Source organism: Pogona vitticeps, chromosome 1, assembly GCF_051106095.1.
Source record: "Pogona vitticeps strain Pit_001003342236 chromosome 1, PviZW2.1, whole genome shotgun sequence".
Classification (NCBI taxonomy): domain Eukaryota; kingdom Metazoa; phylum Chordata; class Lepidosauria; order Squamata; family Agamidae; genus Pogona; species Pogona vitticeps.
The window spans coordinates 184719220-184741168 of record NC_135783.1 but is presented as its reverse complement, the minus strand read 5'-3'; the positions used below and the strand labels follow the sequence as shown (position 1 = coordinate 184741168).

At 37.5% G+C, this 21949-nt stretch overlaps 1 protein-coding gene across 2 annotated transcripts in view; it reads right to left on the bottom strand.

The window, feature by feature from the left end:
* Nucleotides 1-21855, bottom strand: part of SATB2 (SATB homeobox 2) — a 193587-nt gene extending 171732 nt beyond the window's left edge. For both annotated transcript variants that reach the window (XM_020795339.3, XM_020795340.3), the window contains exons 1-2: nucleotides 19461-21855; nucleotides 18180-18407 (exon numbers count right to left, since the gene is read on the bottom strand). In XM_020795339.3, coding sequence (XP_020650998.2) covers nucleotides 18180-18348 — 169 coding nt within the window. In that variant the 5' untranslated portion in view covers nucleotides 18349-18407; nucleotides 19461-21855. The remainder of the gene's footprint in view (nucleotides 1-18179; nucleotides 18408-19460) is intronic.
* Between the last annotated feature and the right edge of the window lie 94 nt (nucleotides 21856-21949).

Below are 21949 nucleotides of genomic sequence, written 5' to 3'. Positions count from 1 at the left end.
AGTGGGCTGTGACAGTAGAAAGGACAACAGAGAAACCCCGTCCTTTATTTTCATCCTTTCACTTTAAAAAATTCTCCTAAGTGATGCAGCAATATATCAGATATAAGGGAGTACCCACTTACACACATATTGTATCTGATGCAGCACTAAGTCATTGGAAAGAAAATGCACAAAGCACATGTGTACAGCTTCTAATATCCTGTCACTATCTTGCAATGTTGGAAAGCAGACATTTCCCTAGAAAAACACACATCTGAAAATTAATCAATGAAAAATTGTTGGTAATGGTCTGCACAAATTGTATAGGCAATAAAAGGCAGGGAAGGGGGCATCAACAATCAAAAAGGGGAGACACTAGAGTGTTCTGAAGTCTGAAGTGCTGTCATGATCTTTCTCAAAGAAGAAGAAACATTTCCTATGTCAATGGCAGGATTGCTCAAATGATAAAACAGATTGCATTAAAGATAATGGCCTTTTAAGCATGACTTCCCCCATCTAGTTGTGCCCTAGGTCTCCTTTTTTCCTTACAGAGGATTTAGAGCTACTTGGGCCATATATAAGTCACTTGCTTGTGGCTGGTCTTTTAACCGTAATAAAGTTCTATCTATCTATCTATCTATCTATCTATCTATCTATCTATCTATCTATCTATCTATCTATCTATCTATCTATCTATCTATCTATCTATCACTTGCTAGTCATCTCTGTAGAAGATAGATTTCATTTTTAAAGTGCACTGCTTATATACCATATACTGTACTTCTAAGCTGCTTCTTTACCTGTTCTCACTCACAAGTTTCCCAGGGGGTGGGCAGAGAGTTCTATCTAACTGCTAATAAAGCACTATGGGCTTGCCATTATTCAGATCCATTAAAAAATTATTTATCTTAAAACAGCTTCCGGAAATTCTATGATTTTTTTATTTTACAAAATAGGAAGGAAATCCAACTTTTCACCTACAGCGTGTTTTCTGGGCTTTTGAGTTTGTTTTTTAAAATGTAATTCAAAAATTAATTGAGAGCTTCTGGCTGAGAATCTGTGATACAGAATTCAAGGATCTTAACACTAAACTCCGCACTGGAATATTGTTTCTTTTTTAAAAAAGAGTCCTAGAACAGGATAAAAACAAATTTACAGATTTACAGCACGGATAAAAATCAATGATTTTTTAAAAAAAAAAAAATTGTCAAAAAAATCTATTTAAAAAATTTAAATCATGATTTGATTTAAATCAAATCCACCATGATTCCGACACTATTTGTACCAAGATAATGGAAGCATGAGCAAAAATATTAATAAATCATTGTTGAATCAAGTACGATATGAAGAAATAATATCCTGTCTGGAAGAGACTTTAGTGAAATACTGTATAAATCAAATAAACCGTTATTACCATTTTCATTTGAAGACATCATTCCTTACCTACTAGAGGGAAAATACAGCAAGCTAATTTTCTTCATGTGCATGAAAAGCTGGACCTAACTTTAAAAATGGATAATAAAATGCAAAAACAAATCCAGTTTAGATCTTTGTTGTTTCAAAAGTAGCCCACACCACTATATACAGCAACATGAACTAATGGAAAATACACTAATATTATAGTTCCAAAGAATGACGCCATGTTAGAATTAGTACTATAGATGCTTTTCTAAAAGTACCTCCTTAGCATATATTAGTGCTTTGGATACCTATATAACTTTAAAAATAGTTGAAAGATGAGGGAATTACAGTATAGAGAATTCCCTGGGCAGCTATAATTTTTAATACCTATTTCTATGCCAAACTGCACCTGCAATTAATTTTAATGAACACATTACAATGTCTTAAAAGTAGAATTACAAATAGACCTTGTACTGAAATATTAAGATGCCATCATATGTAATTTTAAAGTACAAACTTTTTCCAAAAAATGAAGATCTGTTCACATCTTATGAGTCGAGAAAGCCTACCCTGAATGTAAAAGAGCTGCAGTTTTTAACTTCAGTGAGGTTTATTTAGCTATATGACATGTTCAAAAAAACTATCATTAATTTTTGCTTCTGTCATTCATTATTTTAATACCTTTAATCCATGAAAAATGTAAGAATATTACAAAATTCATAAAAAATATATTAAAAATTATCTACGTCTTGGCCATATGAAATAGTTAAAAGGCCATCACAATAAATCATACACATCATTTTCAAGGTGCCATGGGGTACAAGGGGAGAATTATGAAGCATTTTTGTCATTTATATAACTAATAAAGGGAGATCATGTACCAAAAAATGTATCGTGACTATTTTAATTTCTTAACATATGTATCTATTATGACAGTTTTTTTCATTAAAGCCAAATTCTAAAGTTTCACTTTCCAGATATCAAAAACGTTTTCTGGCAGTTTTACACTGCAATGCTATCTCCAGTTCTTGCAACCAGAGACATAAAGGTAATTAGGCCTTTGGGCTTTATGTCATAGTTTTTGTTTGTAAACAGAGAAAATGCCTCTTTTCCATTTCCTTGAATACAACTGTCAGAAAAGGAGTACTGTAACAGTTCAACAGGTCCCCGACATATGGTGGCAAAAGCCTAAACATCCACATCCTCTCCAGTAGCTGGTGCTAGAACTTTATTAATATAATTAATAGCCGATGAGCCCACGCACTAGCATTTATCACTTTAATGGTGTGTTCATGAATATTCACAGAAATTGAATTCATGGAGGCCTTTTTTCCCAATGAAAGAAACTGAATCTTCAATAGTGCATCTTTCACCCCAAATGAAGTGTCATAACGGTATAGCATAGATTTCTGAGGCTATCCTCTTTGGATTGTAAAACAAGACTCTCAAATCTTCTTAAGTTCATTTATTTGTCTTAATGTTCTTACTTCTGTCACTCAGTACTTTATATGAAACACATTGCAGTTAAATATTCTATAATTTTTTAGAACTGTTTCTCAAATAAAAGTATATTCAATAGCATGACGATTCACAATAATGCACAAATGAACCATAAATCTCAACTGCTTTTCTATCAATGGAAACTTACTGTTCCTAATTCATTATTGCACGTTAGCAAAAGCGAAAATACTGGGTCCTTGCTTCTGCAGGATTCTGAGTACATACCCATAATTGTATAACCCATGTTTTTTGTCACAGTTTTTATAAATTAGTACCGTGTAGTTGACTATATTTGGCTAATCACAGGAGGTACTCTAATACATCTGGCAGCACCTACAGTAGACGCTGGTGAAGGCAGTGCACCCATGATGAAATTAAAAGGTATCAAGATAACATTTATTTTAAAATTATTACTGCAGCAATGACAGCCAGTATTGTTTAGTAGATGGAGTATTGGACTAAGAAGGAAACCTGAAACTGAATCCCCATGAAAATTCACTGGAGTGTAGAAGCATTGGTAAAACCACTTGTAAAGTATCTCAAATGCCTTGAAAACCCTTCTTTATATTTGCTTTAAGTAGTTTATATTTACTTGAGGCAGAACTGGAAGAGAAACAAAAAGCAGCAAAAGAAATAAGGAAGTTCTAGATAGGTATGTAGAAATATGTATAATGAGTTCAACATTTCTGAAAAGATTAATCATTTTTCAATGGCAATTTTAGGCATGACCAACTTAATTTGGTTTTAAACCCAGATGCATATTGATTATGTCAAGAAAGCTCTTTAAGAATTCCTTTTTGAAGTGTTTTCGGCTAAATATTTATTTATTTATTTATTTATTTATTTATTTATTTATTTATTTAATATCCCGCCTATCTGGTCGTGTGAGGACCACTCTAGACGGCTCTAGATGTATAAACATACATCTACTGCACATTTACCTGACAGTAACAAAATTCTAGTTCTCTTTCACCAATATGTCAAAATAGTCAAATATGAAGTGGGGTGAGTGAGATACCTCCTCCAAATTCTACCAGATAATCTAGCAAAACATCTCAGATTTACTGCAGCAAGTTTGCTAAAAATATCTTGATATTTTGATCTGTAACATTAGTCATATGTATTATATACCACAAGTTCAATTTCTGTACTCAGGAAGCACCAAATACTTCAAGTTACATGTTATATGCCATTGCCTTTGTGGTGTGGCTCCCCTTTATAATGATGATGATGATAGAACTGGAGGTTTCTCTCTAGTTCCATTAGAACACTGGTTCTTAACCTTTTTGAAAGAAACGCCCCCTTGAGCCATTGAGGAAGTTATCATCGCCCCCCTCCCCGTGGTGATGATATCTTATTTATTTATTTATTTATTTAAGGCACTTAAATCCAATGACCCCTGAAAACAAAATTAAATTCCAAGAAAATGAAATGTGCCCAAAAAAGTAACATTTAATGATTTAGTTGCAAGTGAATTTTAAGACGCAAAAAGAAATATAAAAAGGGCATAAAAACAAATGCAGGAACTAAAAATTTCAAGACAAAAAGTCTGAAACTAAATTAAAATTGGAGGAAAATATATATTCATGCACACTGTAAAAAGGCTGAAGCCATCTTCACAGGTTTGGCTTGCTCCAGCGCCCCCCTACCGCCCCCTTCTGTTCTAGCACCCCCACACTGCCCCTTTTCTTTCTACCGCCCCCCTGAAAAATGAAATTGCCCCCTGGGGGGCATTATCGCCCACGTTAAGAACCACTGCATTAGAACTATGCTAAAAGATTCTGGGATTATAAGAAAATTTCCATTCTCAAATATCTTCTTTTTAGTGAAATCTTTTTTATTATTTATTTATTTATTTATTTATTTATTTATTTATTTATTTATTTATTTATTTTATTTGTACCCCACCCATCTGGTCCTACAACAACTTTAGGCAGCTTCCAATACGACGTAACAGCAAACTAAAAATAACACAAGAATTATTACATAGAATATCTTCCAAAGCAATTTACAGGGTCATATAATGTTGTTTAAGAGGCAAAGAATCACATTGTGACTTCATATAACTCAAAATATTATATTAGTTTCAAGGACGAAACACTATCAATGCTTAAAAGTCATGATGGGAATCTATTATCACACGCACAGATGAGCACTAACAATCAGTTCAACGGTTCATTCTGGTTCAGACAATGGCTCAACAGGTGTTCCCTAGTTCAGTGCCCCACCCCTTCATGTGGGTACCCACTCAGAGGCAGCATCCCAGCTTCCCTGTCCCACCTCCTCTGGGTGCTGCCTCTGAGTGGGCACTCTACAGAAGGGGCAGGGTGGCAAACTGCAAAACACTTGGGCTGTCATCTGAACAAGTGGTTTGTGCCCATCTCTAATCACAAGTATTGGATGCAGTACACCTCTCAGAATCAATTGTTGAAGTGCACATGCAGAGAGGCCGCTACTGCTTGTAAGCTGATACTTGCTATTATCAATCATATCCTATTCCCAGGCTTCCTACTATAATTTGCTTCGTCACTAAAAGACCAAAATACTTGACTACGTAGGTTGGCAGATCATGCACAATTCTTTTTTGTTTTTGTTCTTATAAACAGAAACATTTTCAGTTTTTAAACACTTTCTCCCTAAGTCCCATGCTCTCACTGAAACCCAGACTTCTTCCAATCACTATGCTTCAGATTTTAAAATTCTCTACTGCTAGGGAAGACACCAGTACTTCCTTGTCCAGCAATCAGTCAACAACCATAATTTTCTAAATAGCAGGGAAGTTTAAAAGTCCATGCAGACAAGACAACCACCATACAAACAAGTTCTAGAAAACTGCACATGATGAGCTTTCAATTAGTCAGAGACTTAAGTTTATCCCAAATATTAAATTTTCCTTCATTTAGATGCAGGTCTTACTTTAATTGCCATTTTGATAGATATTGTTATAGCTGAAATTTGGTATTCTAGCTTTTCTTTTTGAACTTAGATGGAAAACAGTGCAACAGAAATCTGAACACTTCACCAGATATTTCTGTTCCAACTTACAGATACTGTACAATGGTTCAACAGTGTTTGTACAAACACTTTCAGAAACTAGATTCATACAGCATAGAGCATTCAATACAAATTCTTTCATACCCCTATTGTAAATTTGTGATGACAAAAGGATGTGGAAGAAATAAGGAAAGTGGAATACTAAGTATAATTGTATAGATTATCCAAGAAACTGAGAAGAAATATATTTGGATCCTAATTGCTTAGATCCTTCACATAAGGGGAAAGGTATTTTCACCAATTTACCATCCATTTCCTGCACCCTGCACCACAACCCACAACATTCCCATGAGTTTTCCAATCTCCAAAATATTTCGAGGGGGTTAAGATATCTACAAAGTGAAGGCAGAGGCATAAATGTCCCACTTCATGAATGTGAACTCTGTCTTATTCATAGAATTCAAACCAATGAAATACATTTTAAGAGTTAAACTACACCACACTAGCATAAAAAAAAAATTCCTTCCATTTCATAAATGGGCAGGTCACAGATGACAACCAAAAGGGGAAAAAATTAAGAGAGCAAGGGAAAGCTTGTTTATCTTATGGAGAAGCATATGCTCAAATATTTTAAGTCATCTTTAACATCTTAATGTCAGAAGTTACTAAAAACTGTCCACATCTGTTAAGTCACATATTTTGTACCATAAATACAGATTTTAGCAAGATCAAGTATAGTGAACAATTACCCTGCATTTTCTCAAAGTCTAAAAATTGGAAAAGTATGTGACAGGTCCGTCTCATTTTTCTTAATGATGTTTTTATTATTCTTTCACCCAATTAAAGCAGAAATGGATATTGCATCTTCTGACTGTATAATTGTTATTGTAATCTGTTTTCGATCACTGCTTGGGAAATTGGACCAAAACAACATAAACTATCCACCGCCTCAAAATACAAGTCATTTGCTTTTACTATGACACTTAAGGAGACATCTATCATTTGCTCTGCTAGCATATGAGTATTATGGCAAAAAAGTTATTTGTAAGTTGGAAAAAGACATCATGAAAGGCACCTTTTACTGCAAAGTAATGCATAACTCATAATTGAGAATTTTATCCCTTAATAGCCAATAAAATACAAAATATCAACTCTAAGAAATATGCATATTGAGCTGTAACATATAAATAATGTAAATGTATATTGCATAAAATATGAATGTTTATTCTTAAAAAAAAACATAGGTTATTCAAAGGGCATGTTTCATTTTTGTATATCTTTATCAGCAATATCTGTTTTTAAAAGAAGAATCCTAAACATAATCCTGTTACTAAATGCATTTACATGGAATAGAATTAAGAAAATATTGCTGAAAGAGATTGTATGCTTCCAGTAGGCTGTAGGGCATCACACTGTTATCTCATGTTAGTCCAGCTAACAATGAAAGCCTACATGTTTCTACTACAAAGTGACTCCTGTCATTATAAATAAGCGCAGTGTAAATTACATGTGTTTTAGTAAAAAATTAAGCAGCTTCTAGCTCCAGCACAGCTATGTGTAATAAGAAACAACTGATAGTCAAACTGAAATTCTTTCTTTACCAAAGAAACAGAATTATGGAACATGAAAACATATATTTTAAAAACCAACTACCCATATTTTTTGCTCCATAAGACGCACCTTTCCATAAGACGCACCAATTTTTTAGGAGAAGAAAACAGGAAAATATAATCTGTTTTCTTCGCTCCATAAGACGCACAGACTTTCCACCCCCTGTTTTGTGGGGGGAAAGTGTGTGTTATGGTGCAAAAAATACGATATATTGTTAACACAAAACAGAGAACAAGTGCCTTTTCATGAACTTCCACTATAATTTTTGTTACAATGGAACACACCAATCCTAAAACTCACATGCATTTAGAATCCATTTCCATAGACTTCAACAATAACTTACTTACAGGTACAACTTTAGACCACTGATTGTCAAACACTGGCCCTCAAGCTGCTTTGAACTTCAACTCTGAGAACACCTGATTGCTGGCTGGGGCTTCTGGTAACTAGTCCAAAACATCTGGAGGGCCAGAGGCTGACAGCCACTGCCTCAGGCTATAATCTCTTACTCATCAACTAGTTGCTTTTCACAGCAGCCAGCCTACCTCTCCTCAAATTTAAATGTGGTCATATCAAACTGTAGGTATAAAATCAAAGCACCAATTCACACAGCACATTGGATCTCCATGCCACGCTAGCAATTCTTGCCACCTTTGGATACACATTCACACAGACAACAAGTTGGACAACAACTTGAAAAATATACTCTCAAAGGCTTGAAAAATAATTTGGAATAACTGTAAAAAGTAATAATAAAAGCTCAGGACAGTGCTAGAATACCAAATTTCAGCTATAACAATATCTATTTCAGGCATAACAATATCAATCTACCAATAAGAGTGGGTGGACAAAAAATATATTATGTGAACCAGACACGAGTTATGGAATAGGGCTCATCATTGGAGCTTACAAGTTCTTTTCTATGTTTAACTGTAATTACTGTTCATTCTGATATAAAGATATTCAAAATAATATTCTATATACTATGAAATTACTACTTCTAAATACTACTACAGGTACATTTGACATAGAAGAGTGACCAGTTTCAATCACACCAATGAAAGTCTTGTCCATAAACTGTGAAAAAAGGCAAAGGCATACATTAGCAAATTTATTTCTGTTTGAATATATACAGTATGTGAAATAAGTATGAATGTTAATCCTTACAGCAAGCTTTTATTACTTAGAACATGAAAGATGTACTAATTCAATTTTTATTGAGATGTGCAAACAATCCTGCCTGCATCAAGACATATAGCTACTAAGGATCAGCATGTCACAGCATTAACAAACCCACAACATCTAGGGGCACTCCTCCCAAACCCTGTAACATGGGAAATGGCTATATCCATTTATTTTATTGCATGTCCACACTATGATCCATTGCAAGCTTCCAGCCAGTAGTAACTCTCTGAAACGTATTTCTACAGTGACAGTGTGTTTTTTTTAAAAAGCACGCATACAATGCAACATATGAAGTCGCACTACACTTGATAAGTTTATCACAAAGCATGTGGTAAACTCAGTCATTTCAATAATCTATTACATGTGAAATTGCCCTTAAATTCAGAGGGCTTTGCCTCTTTAATTGGACTGATTTTCATTAGACATTAATGCATGACAATATTATTAAGGCCCCTGAAAAAGAAAATGCCTCTGAAGAGGTCCTCTACCAAGCAAAATTAGTTTTCAGATTGCACTATTTTGACATAAAATGCCTTTTAGAACTGCATATATTGGTGGAGGGAAAAATTTTAACAAAGAATAAGTAGGGATCTTTAAAAACTGAATGCACTTACTGGGGACCTGAGATTTTGGCCTTTTCACCAATTATCAAAAATAATACTAAAGAGATTGGATACCTCACACAGTGCCCCAGGCATATCTGAATCCTGCTAAACTCAGTACAAATCCCATTAATTTCAGTAGATTTATAAATACACTTATTCTATGTTATGATCTGAACTACCTGTTCAGGGTCTCTCCGTTTTTTTCAGAATTGTTTCTAGAACTCAAAATATGTGAGAAGAAATCATGTGTGTAAATGGATGGTTCAAAAACAGTAACTCAAAAACTCAACTCCATGTAAGGGCAGCACTAGATGTTCAATTGCGGTATGAAAATCATAGAAACACATATTTAAACAGCTATGTACACACAGTGACTAGGATTTCCAAGTGCAGCAGTATACATAGTTCACTACTGTAGCATATTTTAATGTAATATTATTGCCATAAATAGTGCATGTACAAAACATATTGTTTGCTTCCACACTTTATTCTCTTTCCCTGTATAAAACTGCATTATAATAAAACATTTCCTATAACAATCTTAAAGGGAACCACTCTTCTATGTCAAACAATGAAATATATTTTAAAGTGAGGGCTAAGCAAGACTTCCTTATCCATGTGTCATGAACTGACAAGTTTCTTCAGTAAACCTTATAAATGTAGAAGAACTATTGTAAATACAATGGATATGATGAAGGGCCTCAGAGAAATAATTATCTTTTAGAAAACAGTGGTATAGCAGTATAAGACTTTTACTTCCCCGATACTATTATTTGTAGATCAAATCAACTGAAACTCATTATTGCAGAAGCTCTAACTGTTTAAAAGTCTGTGACAAATGCTTAGCTTAAATATAATGGCAAAAATCAGCATTGAAGATAAGTATATTTCTCCAAAATCATCACGTCCTCAAATGTTTGTCAGTTGTGGCTTCAACTCTTACAATAGATTCATTTATACAAAGTCTTCGGACAAAAGTGCATCTGTTTCTGCAAAGTTTATACAGTAGGAAACAATTAACGTAAGATTGATTCAGCATTTATCTCAAAGGGAAAGAACAAGTTACATTTTAAGCACATACTATAGTTTAAAGTCAATATTTTGTGCAGCCAAGAGAGGGCTTTCCCTTTTAGATACTGCTTCCAGTTTATTCTTTCTCTCACAAATAGATATACACACAGTCATCAGTTAAACACTGATTCGGGTTGTAAACCACCTTCAGACAGGAAACTGTAGAGTCTTAGGAGCACTAGAGGATGGTACTCTGATCTTGAAGTACTCTTGTGTTCTGTGCCATCAAGTCAGAGCTGACTTATAGCAACTCTAGTAAGGCTTTCAAGGTAAGTGGGATACTAAAGTGGTTTTACCAGTTCCATTACCCCAGTGAGTTTCAATGGTCAAATGGGATTCGAACCCTGTTCTTCAGAGTCCAAATCTATCACTCTGCTACATCACACAGCGAATCTGAAGTATTTTTAACTGCTATTTAAAAAGAGCAAGGACTCAATCAACTTTTAAATCAGTTGGTATTACCTTCTGTGACATACATAATTCAGAACTACATAAAACTATCCAGTGTCTTCTTCAGTGTGTGCATAAGGCTTTCCCTGTTTTAAAAGGTACTTCCAAAAACAATGCTGATGAACTAAAGTGAGTTCATTATTGATAATGGTGACACATTATTTCATGGTTACACTTGTTTATTATATTACCAGTGGGCAAAAAAAAACCAAGTTAAATTAAATCTCATTTTTCATATAGTGCCAAATTTGTAGCTTGCTTTCTAGAGTAAATCAGCTGAGTACTAAATCAGAAATACATTCTACATTATATTTTCACCAAAATGACATTTTTCTAACTCTACAGTCATTCATGCACCTACAGTCAAGACCATGTACCACATTTCTCTCCAATATACAGTAAACATTATTTCACTATCAGCAGAAGAAATTGGCATCAACACTAATACGATGTTATAGAAATGTATTTTTGCACACTATGAGGATGTAGCCCGTGCTCACTAGTTAATATATGTTAGAATTAAAATGTTTTATCTGATATATATTAAAACACATACAGAAAAAATATATTTGCATAATGTGTTTTTGAATAAATAAGCTTCTCTGCCAATACTCTTCTACACACTTGTCTGTGAGCAAGTCCCACTGAACTAAATGGGGATGACATCTGAAAGAAACTACATACGATTGCTCAGCAATGCTCTTTTTAAAGCAGTTGTCTTAAATAAACACTTTGTTTTCAAAAGTGAACACAGCATAGATCTGCTTCATGTACTTCTACTCATACAAACGCCTCCATTCTATGAACATTCCTTACAAGTAAACTAATAAAACCTGCTCCCAAGGAAATATATTTAACATTAGAATGTAAGAACAAAAGTTATAGTGAACAAAAAACTAAGCCAATTAATTGACTTTAAAAAACTATTACTTAGAAATGAATTTCACATATTTTGATGAATATGTAGATATATAACTCTTTGGTTTGTTCTACAGCAATCAGAGGTAGGAAACAAAGTAAACAGCTCACTTTCTATGAAAATATTATGCACATTACAGCTGACTGAAGGAGCTACTTGGATAAGTAATGAAACGTTTCAGCCTAATAAGAAGTCCAGTTGCCATGACTCTACTTCCATAAAATCTCACCTGGATGACTGAAAATCTTCACAGATATATTATAGCTGATGATATACTAAAATAAAGAAGAAAGCTAATAAACCCTAATTGCCAGTGAGGTTTAGCTATAACATGTTTGCAACCCTGACGATTTGTCTTCTAGTAAACTCTGCAACACTTTTAAGTAAGCTGAGGCTCCAATGCTTTGGCCATCTCATGAGAAGAGAAGACTCCATGGAAAAGACCCTGCTGTTGGGAAAGTGTGAAGGCAAGAGGAGAAGGGGATGACAGAGGATGACATGGATGGACAGTGTCATCGAAGCTGCCAACATGAATTTGACCAAACTCTGGCAGGCAGTGGAAGACAGGCGGGCCTGGCATGCTCTGGTCTATGAGGTCACAAAGAGTCAGGCACGACTTAACGACTAAACAAAAAACTTATATTCTATCTGAACAACTAGAACTGACTTCCTAACAAATGTTTTTAGGGTCAGTTTCTATACTATATTGGTCCTTCATTTTTTAATTGCTTAAAAAGAGGGCATTATGAACATTAGTCTTCAACATTACTTCCATGACATCTTCTTTAAAATTGCACAAAATATTATAGTTCATATTGATGTTTCAAATTCATTATGGTTACAACTTTCAGTAGAACATTTCAAGTAATATGCCCAAAATTCCCTAAACATCAACTTTGAGTCTTTCATTGGTGGATATTCTGCATGATTCTCAGTCTGGATACTGGACTGTGAAACATTCAGAAATCAAAAGTAAATATTTGCATAACAGATCAAATCCTTAAATCATAGAGGAAGGGTACTGTCTTCTTAGAAAAAAAGGTAGACAATAATCTACATAATTTCAAAAACATAACCTGAAATCACTACATCTAAAAACATCAGAATCTATATCACTATGAACGAGTAGCATCATAGTTCGCTTCTGAAGACTCTGTAATCTAAAAATATGCAAGAACAAATATTTGATAAAAATGTATACTTAATAAAGATGCCTTATCAAATTAAACATATAATACAACCCATTGCAAGAATGAATGGGCCTGCAGCCATCTTTGTGATTTGAACTACCTAAACCAAGGGTTTCTCAACCCTTACAAATACAAAACAATGTATCTATCACATCATTGAGATAAACTAGAGAAAAATGACTGAAATTCTCAGCACTTAGTATTACTCTACCCATCTGCAAGGAGAAAGCTCACTTGGAAATTAGAAAATTATGTTTAAAATTATGTTAAAAGTTGTCACAAGAAATATTCAATTGACATCTTAGATCACTGCTTTCTTCACACTGCGTCCTGCATTAAAGCTTTAAAAAACTCAACATGTTTTTCTATCCTCATACTTGTAACAGTAATAAATTGTCACAGCCTGAACTTAGAAAGTTACTTTCTGGGACTTCAGCTTCCATAAACTCTAACCAGACTATGCAGTCTGAGGTTCAGAGAGCCACAGTCTAAAAAATATATATTTCTGAGCTCTAGTTACAAAACACTAGTAGATCCCTTTTTTATGTTACAAATGTCCACAATAGCATGTTAGGTCTTAATGCAAATGCCACAATCTTACTTAGGAATATGCTCAATGCCAAATTCATTGGAACTTAAGTAAATACGCGTATCCGTGCACTCCATGTTTGATGCCTGAAGTATTCTGTACCTTTTTATCTTGGAGGAAGACACAATGAACTCAGTGGGACTTAATTCTGAGGAAATATGCACCAGTGGCTAATATTCAAAATTGTATTCCCTCTGGTACCAGAGACTGCACTGCTCTATATTTCAGATGCGGTGGAATACAAGCTAGAGAATGTTGTTGCATTTCTGCCCTGCTTTGTTGCTTCCCATGGTCAACTAATTGGCTGCTGAGAATACTGGACTAGATAGGCCTTTGGTCTCTTTCATAATGGCTCTTCTACTGTTCCATGCAATAGGGACAGGTTGTAAGCCAATAGCAACGTAAAACACAGTTAAACTTTTCTCACAAAATTATACAAGGATAAGTAGTATATATTTAATTTCTCAAACAATAAAAACAGCCAGTTTGAGCCAGATTTAGACATGATTTGGACAGATTCACTGAAAGCAATGGGAATCAGACTAGTGCGAGAACCATTGATTTCAATAGGTCTATTTCCATTATAACCAAGTTTGGCTCCAACTGATAATTTGGATCCAAACTTAAATTTGACTTACTTTGCCTGAGCATTGGATTGATGCAATCCAATGAAAGTTTGGTCTTTCAGTAAAACCTTAAAATAAGACTCAAGTAAACAGCATCAAGTTCCTTTGCTGGTAAAAGCCAACTAGTGCTTAAATTAGTCTGAATGGAAATATATGGAATCTGATAATGACATGTCTTTTAAATTTCTAATATTACAATAGAAATCAATTGGAACACAGTAAATATGACATGGTATCCTGTTAACTACACTTGATAATCGTATTTGATACACTGTGGTTTCTTGTACTTAAGAAAGTATAAGAATATATTTTAACAAAGTACCATATAGGAACCTTGTTTAATTTAAGCCTCTTCAGTTTTACCTGAACTCACTTCTACATCAATGTGATTTAGATCATGGCTTAAATTATTAAACTGAGCCATGGTTGAGCTCTTTGTATTAATTTAATATCTCATTCAAATACAAATCAAAAAGGTAATGTACATGAGAAGTAAAGAGACACAAACACAGATACATTTTAATCAGGATTTTTACAGATCTGACTTTCATGACCATTAATCATTCTTTTTCAAAACCCTTATGGAGCAAATTACTAACTGAGAAGTGATGCCAATTCTAGTAAGTGAATGTTACCCAGCAGGGATATAAAGCTGTCAACACCACAAAGCTCTTGCTTGCTTTAACCTCTCTCTCGGGCGCCATATATATTTTAAAGAGATATTCACCTTTTTTCTCCCACAGTTTCACTGTAAAAGCTGCCAATCATGAATATCACAGCACTTCTATTTCATTATATAGATGTTTAAGCCAGAGCACTTAGACAACTGCAGGAAGCTACAAAACGGCAAAAGCAGAGGAAAATCTAACCCAGCTACAAATAAAACTGCAAAAAGCACACACACATTTTTGACAATTCAGGGCAAACTACTTCTACCATATTTCCTGTGCAAATTTTCATATAGGATTTTCTATTGTTTATAATTTCTCCCCAAATACCAAAAAAGTTTCTAACTTCAGAAAAGCTAACATGGTATCAGCAAAACAATAGTAGTCTAAAAAATCTTTTGCCATATATAAAAGGAAGAAAGGTAAGACTGCATAGCCTTACAATTTTTTCCTTCACTCAAAGATGCCATTAAGGAAGAACGGACGGACAAAAAACAAATATAACCATACCCTGCACAGCTCATCAATAGGTAATAGCTTCAGGTATGTTAATCCTGTTTCTGAAAAGTAATATTATGTTCTAAGTAAATACAAAGAAAGAAAATTTTACAAAGTCAAAAAGCACGGAACTATTCCTACCCATCCCCCACAACACAGTGAAGTCTGGCATCTGTATAGATACACTTCAGCAGCTTTGTTCAACTCTTTATCACATTACAGATTAATAAATGAATATTCTTGGTATGACTTTCACTAAATATTTGTTTAATATGCATTAAAAATCACTATCCTATTTTAATATGCCAAAGATTTGTACATCTGGCATTAGTTTCGCTTTCCAGTACAATTAACTATTTTTACATCCACAAATATGAGACTTGAGTGATACAATTTAAAACCTGTAGCATTTGTAATATTTTAATATGGCTTTTGAAACAATATAAACTTGTTCTTATATACAGAATCCATACTTTTGCTTCAGTAAATTCCCTGAATGTTCTTTAGAAAACAAGATTTGAAAGGCACTGCTAAAAACCTTTGGCAAATTAATTGTCTTTAATATTTTCTCAAGTAAGATGAAAATCAATCTTTAACAGTTATCAAGATAGTATGATTTAACTATTCTAACTTATTACTGATCTGAGAATCAGACTGTTAAAAAAAGATGGCTTCTTTTCCATTTGCAAGGAAATAGCAAAGCTATAAGATTCTACTGTACTTAAAACTCAAAGAAAACAATTTCCTATTTAAATCAGTTAGCAGTGCATAAAAAGTTAGCATCTTTGAAGAAGATACTGAAAAATATCACTTCCTTTTAAAACTGCACATTATATTAATCCTACACCACATTACAGTATACTAATAACACAAACCAAAGTGAATTTCTTGTGAGAAACCACTATAGCAGTTATGCTATGCCTAGGCCAAAATGTTGAAATAAACTTCCTTTAATGCCCAGAATATGTCTCAGTAGATTCATCGCATGATAGTAGTAGAAACTTATAAACCCTTTCTAAGAAATAAATTATTCCACCCCGAAGTTTATGGTTATGGTTCCTAACAGAAATAAGTCTCCCGCAGTGTGTCTCAACAGATCACCAAAACATGTTAGTAAAAACTTACAAACCCTTTCTAAAAAATAAATGATTCCACAGAGCGCCTTATTCCTCTAAGGACTGAAAACTGTTTCAGAGTTAATTTTGAAACATTTACAGAAATATTAGGAGCAAAAGGTTACAAATGCTGCTTACTTCCATAGGTTTCTAATACAGTATGTTTAACTACACACATCATCTTTTTTACCTCTAATAAAGAGACACATTCAACAAAACCTCCAAGAAGCTATTTAAACTCTCCTATCCACTATAAATATAGCACAAGTTCTCTCACACTGAAATAAATCTGTTAGTCTTGAAAGTGGCAAAATATTTCTGTTTTTGTATTTACTATAGACGCTAAGAATTAAAAGGTAACTTAGATGAGGGATACAAGTAAATCTCAAATTTTAATTTCTCAATAATTTTTACCAGTTACTACTCCCAATGAGCAGAAAAGTTTCGAATACACATAAAATGGTTAAACTGTTAAAACATGACACTATGCTGCATTTTCCTAATCCCTTGAAATACTACTACACTCTGTAAACACACTAGACTTCTAGTTCTTCATATGCAATAAGAACACTGTCCATAGGCATTATAGTATTTTGTATGTTTTCCAGAACTGCCTGTTTGCTGTGATTCCCCTGCCCACAGCTACTCTAGATGCTTTGCAGAAAGATTCTACACCACAATAGTATCCATCTCCATAAGTAAGATAATTCATGGGAAAGTAGTAAGGAATATGACATTTAGAAACAGAAATTTTAAATGGCTGTGGGCAAGAATTTAAGAAGCCAAATTTACTCAAAGAAATTGTATCACAGGTAAAACAATCTAGAAAACAAGTGCTCAACAATTACATTGGTTCTTTAAAAGATTAAAACTAAATAATCTTATGGGGTTCTTTAAAATAATTAACTGCTTACACATATACTTGGCATTATTTTCCACTGCTTGCTATGCAAAATTTACTTCCAGGTCAGTATTTTGGGATCACAATCTTAGAATCCCATCACAGCTACTCAACTAAACTGCAAGTAAACTAGACTAGGAATGTATATAGCAAACACAGCAATTCGCATTTTTTAACAAATTACCCATAAAATTGATATGTTATTTGCTGCCATACATTCTTAACCGCTAATATGACCAAATTAAACAATTTTTAAAAATTTACTGAAATGTCTTCCAAAAGGAAAAGAAAATGAGGAAAACTTTTCTTTTTGCAAAATAAATATTTTAAATTATCCTGACCATATGTAGATCATTTAACAAAGATACAGCATTCTAAGAACAGAATTAGCTATCAATTTTAATTTACTTGAACTTCACTCCCCTATTTACCTGAGTAAACATCTGTAAGACTGCACCTTTTTTTAAAAAAAGTAACTTTGTCAAAGAGCAAAAGGTGCTATTTAGCAAGCAATTCCAAACGAAACGAAACCAACCCCCTAAGGCTTACATTTCATAACAGAAAGCAAAGAAATTAACAACTCTAAGGAAATGCAGGATCTTTTAACTATAACAGAAACCAGCTAACACCTGGTAGAGTGGCAAAGTGCCCAAAACATGCCATCTTCTGTATAAACCACTTTCCTATTTAACCATAATTAGGTTATTTGCTACTGATGAGAAAAGCAAGCAGGGTATTAGTAATCTGCACTGATTTGCTTCCTGTAACCCTACACCAAGACACTCAAGCTTCACCAACCTGAACTCTGACACCCTCTGCCATTACAACTCAGCTGGCCAGTCTGTTACCTACACATTAATTCTACTAGGTTTGTTACCTCCCACTGATTTGGTGACAGAGCCATTGGGCCTCCCTCGGGCTCCCATAGGGCTGCCATTCTGTTCAAGCCTGGCCACCTTCACCGGGGGAGGGCCTTTGACATCAGGGCTGCCGCTCCCTCTGTCGGGGCTATCCCTTAGACAGGGACTCTCACTTCTCCGGTCCATACTACTTTGTGTTGGAGACAACGTTCCCACAGGCAAGTCACAATAAAATGAGCAGGGACCTACAAAGAAAGAGAGAAAGAAAGGGAGAAAGAAAGGACATCAGAAATATTCGCTCTGGCATCAATTAATCCGCCTTAATTGATTGATCTACATTAGAAAGAAAAGGTGTTTCAAGTACGCAGGAATAAAAGCGATCTCCATGGCGCGGAAGAGCTAACGGGGCTTTGCTTTTGCACCTGACTTGTCAACACACTTCCAGGGCGGCTGGCGGAGCCAGGCAGCTAACAAGAACTGAGACACAAAGGTTAACAGAAGTTTATCATTCAACTTCGGCTTTATAACCTACGCTAGTATCGGAGCTATTTACATCCCACCGTCTCCGTCTATGGAGAAGCAACACCAATTTTTGAAAACCTAGGAATTCAAGAAAAGAAATCTATTAATAAGTGCGCAGCTTTCAAGTGGGTAATGCGTTTCAGATAGCGTGTGAACTCATCCCGTGGTCCAGTTGTATACCGGAGGCAGCATTTGACGATCTGTCCCCCGGCTATACTGAAAAAGTAGGCAGACCTGTAGAAAGTCTTATTAAAGTATTTTTTAAAACGCCTACCACGCATCTTCCTTTAGCACTGAAACTCCTATTTAGAAATCGAGGCGTCAACGCTAGTTTTTGATGCGGCTGTTATTGTTACGCTTATTACTGGGCAAAAGAAACATCAAGCACAAATTTGCTTGGAAGGCGAGGAAAGCCTCCTCCTTTGGGCTTTCCCCCCGCTATGCCTGCAAGTCCTAGAACGAGCAACTGGCAGGTCGGTTCGATATTTTGCGCCGAATTGCCATCTCAAGCAGATTGAGTTTTCAAGCTTGACTACACAACGTAGTACTGTACAGCGAAAAAAGAAAAGAAAAAGCAAAGCAAGAGCGGTTTCTAGAATCACAAAAAAAATCAAACAGGGATACAAATTCCCAATAATCACGCTTCATAATCACAAACGCTTTAATGCCAGCTATGACAGCCATCCTTAAACTGTTTCCCTCGTTTTGGCGAGCTTCTTAAGCCCAGTCTTTCGAGACTGTCGCCGCGAGTCTGAGTACGCTTTCCTGCTACTTACTGCTTATAGTTTGTCCGTAACTTGGCTGAGTTGGGCTCTGTCCATGGATCAAAAGTAGAGAATCCAGGGTGGAAAGTTTTCTTGGTTCTTCTTTTGTGCGTTATTTTCTTTCTTGTCTATTTTGTCTCCCTCCCATCCACCCACCTCTGCCTCAAGTCTCGACGGTTCGTTCTTTTTTTTTTCCTTCCTTCCTTTTTCTTTTCTGTTTTAAACGTTCCCGGGTCAAGACGTCTTGTCTTGCTGCCAAAGACGGCCTGAAAGTTTGAGAAAAGAGCTCTCCCCGAAAGGGCACCAGAGGTGGCGAATGAAAAGGAGAGGTGAGCGTGGTAGGCTCGGGAAAGAAAGGAGGGGTGGGAAGAGACGGAGGGAGGGAAATACGATTTCTCACACCTTCAGCAAAAAAACAAAAAGAGGGGGGGAATCAAAGGGGGAGGGGGAGGAGAAGGGGTGGAGAGGCTGCCTCTGAAGGGGGACGGTATCCCGGGCAAGCAAGGGAAGCAGCAGCAGCAGCAGCCGGTGCTCCGATCGCCGCCGAGCAAGCCAGCAGCGCCCGATGTGTCACTTTCAATCTCTCCCTCTGCCAGGCAGCTAGAGAAGCAGCAGCAGCAGCACGAGGGATTCGCCAGAGAGGAGACAAATGATTATTAGTTGCGTTGAGTCATCAGCCAAAGTGAGTCCTTTTCTGGGGTTGTCCTTGCTTTGCAAATTGTTGGGGGGGCGACGTCTTTTTTTCCCCTCCTCCTCCTCCTCCTCCTCTCTTTCTCTCTCTCCCCCTCCCGGCTCGCGGACTCCAAAATAACAACAGCTCAGCTTCCTCCTTTCTCTTCCCCTCCTACTTTTTCTTCCCCTCCTCCTCCTCTCTCTCTCTCTCTCTTTCTCTTCCCAAGTCCCCCAAAATAGTCACGGCGTTATCTTTGAGATCGCTTATAGGAGGGAGGAAGAGACCTTCCCCTTTACAAAATGGCAAGGGTTGCACAAATTGCTGCTCTTGCGCTGCTGCTCCTGCGACCACGCGAGCCAGGACTGCCGGGTGTTTTTTTTTAGGAGGGGGGGACGCTTTTTTTTTTCCTTTTTCTTTTCTGCATGCAAGCGGCAAAGGAGAGGGAAGAGACACCGGGAGGGGAGAGGGAGAGAAGAAAAACCCGCTTGGCAGTGAACGAAAACCCAATATAAATAGGAAAGAAATTGAAACTCGCGGTTTACGCCCGAGCCACGGGCCACCCGGAACGGGCACAACCCGGGAGGGTGGGCGTCTCGCGGCGGAAAAGGGCCGGGCGAGGAGGGAGGGAAAAAAGGCGTGCGTACTTGGCCGCCGCCGGGAGTGGCGTGGCGGGGGATGGGGTGGGGTAAGGGAAGTGGGAAGGGAGTGAGGGGGCGGCGGCGGCGGCGGCATGAGGGAAGACGAGTAGCTGCCACGCGGGAGGGCACGCGGGACACGAGCCAGGGGAGGGGGGGGAGGGGAGGGCTGCGAGGGAAGCCACTTGCGTGCCCGTTCTAGGCGCTTCCTTCTCTTCCATCTCTCTCTCCTCCTGAGTGGCCTGCGAGGGCAGCCGGGCCTCAAAACAAACGCACATGGCCCTTTCTCTCCCCCCCCCACATACACACACCGCCCGCTTTTCCTCACGCCAAAAGGGAGGAGGGGAAAGCTACGCATGAGTCCCGACCAAGTCCTCGGCGGGGACACGGCGAAGAGGGGGGGAGGGGAAGCGAAACAGAGACATCCTCCTTCGCCGCCCCTTCGCGCTCTTTCTCTGAAACGGAGGACCGGGCGGCCTCCCTTACCCTCCCGCGCCCTTTAGACCCCCTAACGGCCGGGGCGCGAGGGTGTCGTCGCGTGCCTCTGGCGTCGCGCAAGCGCAAACGCGCCCTCGCGCTCGCTATCAATCTCCGGCCTCCCCCACCCGCCCCGCGCGCCGTCCGGCCCTTTCAAGAGGGCGGCAGAGTTCGGGGCAGAGGTCGCGACGAGGCCAAGAAGGAGGGCGAACCGCCACCGGCCGCCACCTCTCTATCCCCGCCGCTCTCGGGGGGGGGGGGTGCTTCAGGGAGCGGGGCCACTGTAAGAAATAGATCACGAAAGAAGAACCGAGCAAGCAGTATGGGATCTAAGGCCCCAGAAGCGGCAGGAGGAGGGGGTCCGAAGCAATAATAATAATAATCCCTCAGGAGGGAGATGGAGGAAAAGTGGGTTGAAGAGGCTGCGCCCTGTGAGGGAGACTGGGAGCCGCCGCCGCCGACTCGCATACTTCCTCTCCCTCAAAAGAGGCAACGGACGCGGGGCAGGAAAGCGAAGCCCATGGTACGGCTTCCCTCTCTGTGGAGGCCGGGGAGAAACGACCGGCCTCCCTGCCTCAGGACCCCGCTCGGTCCCACCGCCGGGACGGGGTTTCTGCTCCCGAGGCCGCCTCAGAGTTGAAGCCGCTCCGCGGCGCCGGCCCTCGCTCCACTTTTAAGGTGGCCCTCGAAGGCGCCCCTGGCCTCCGCTTCCTTCG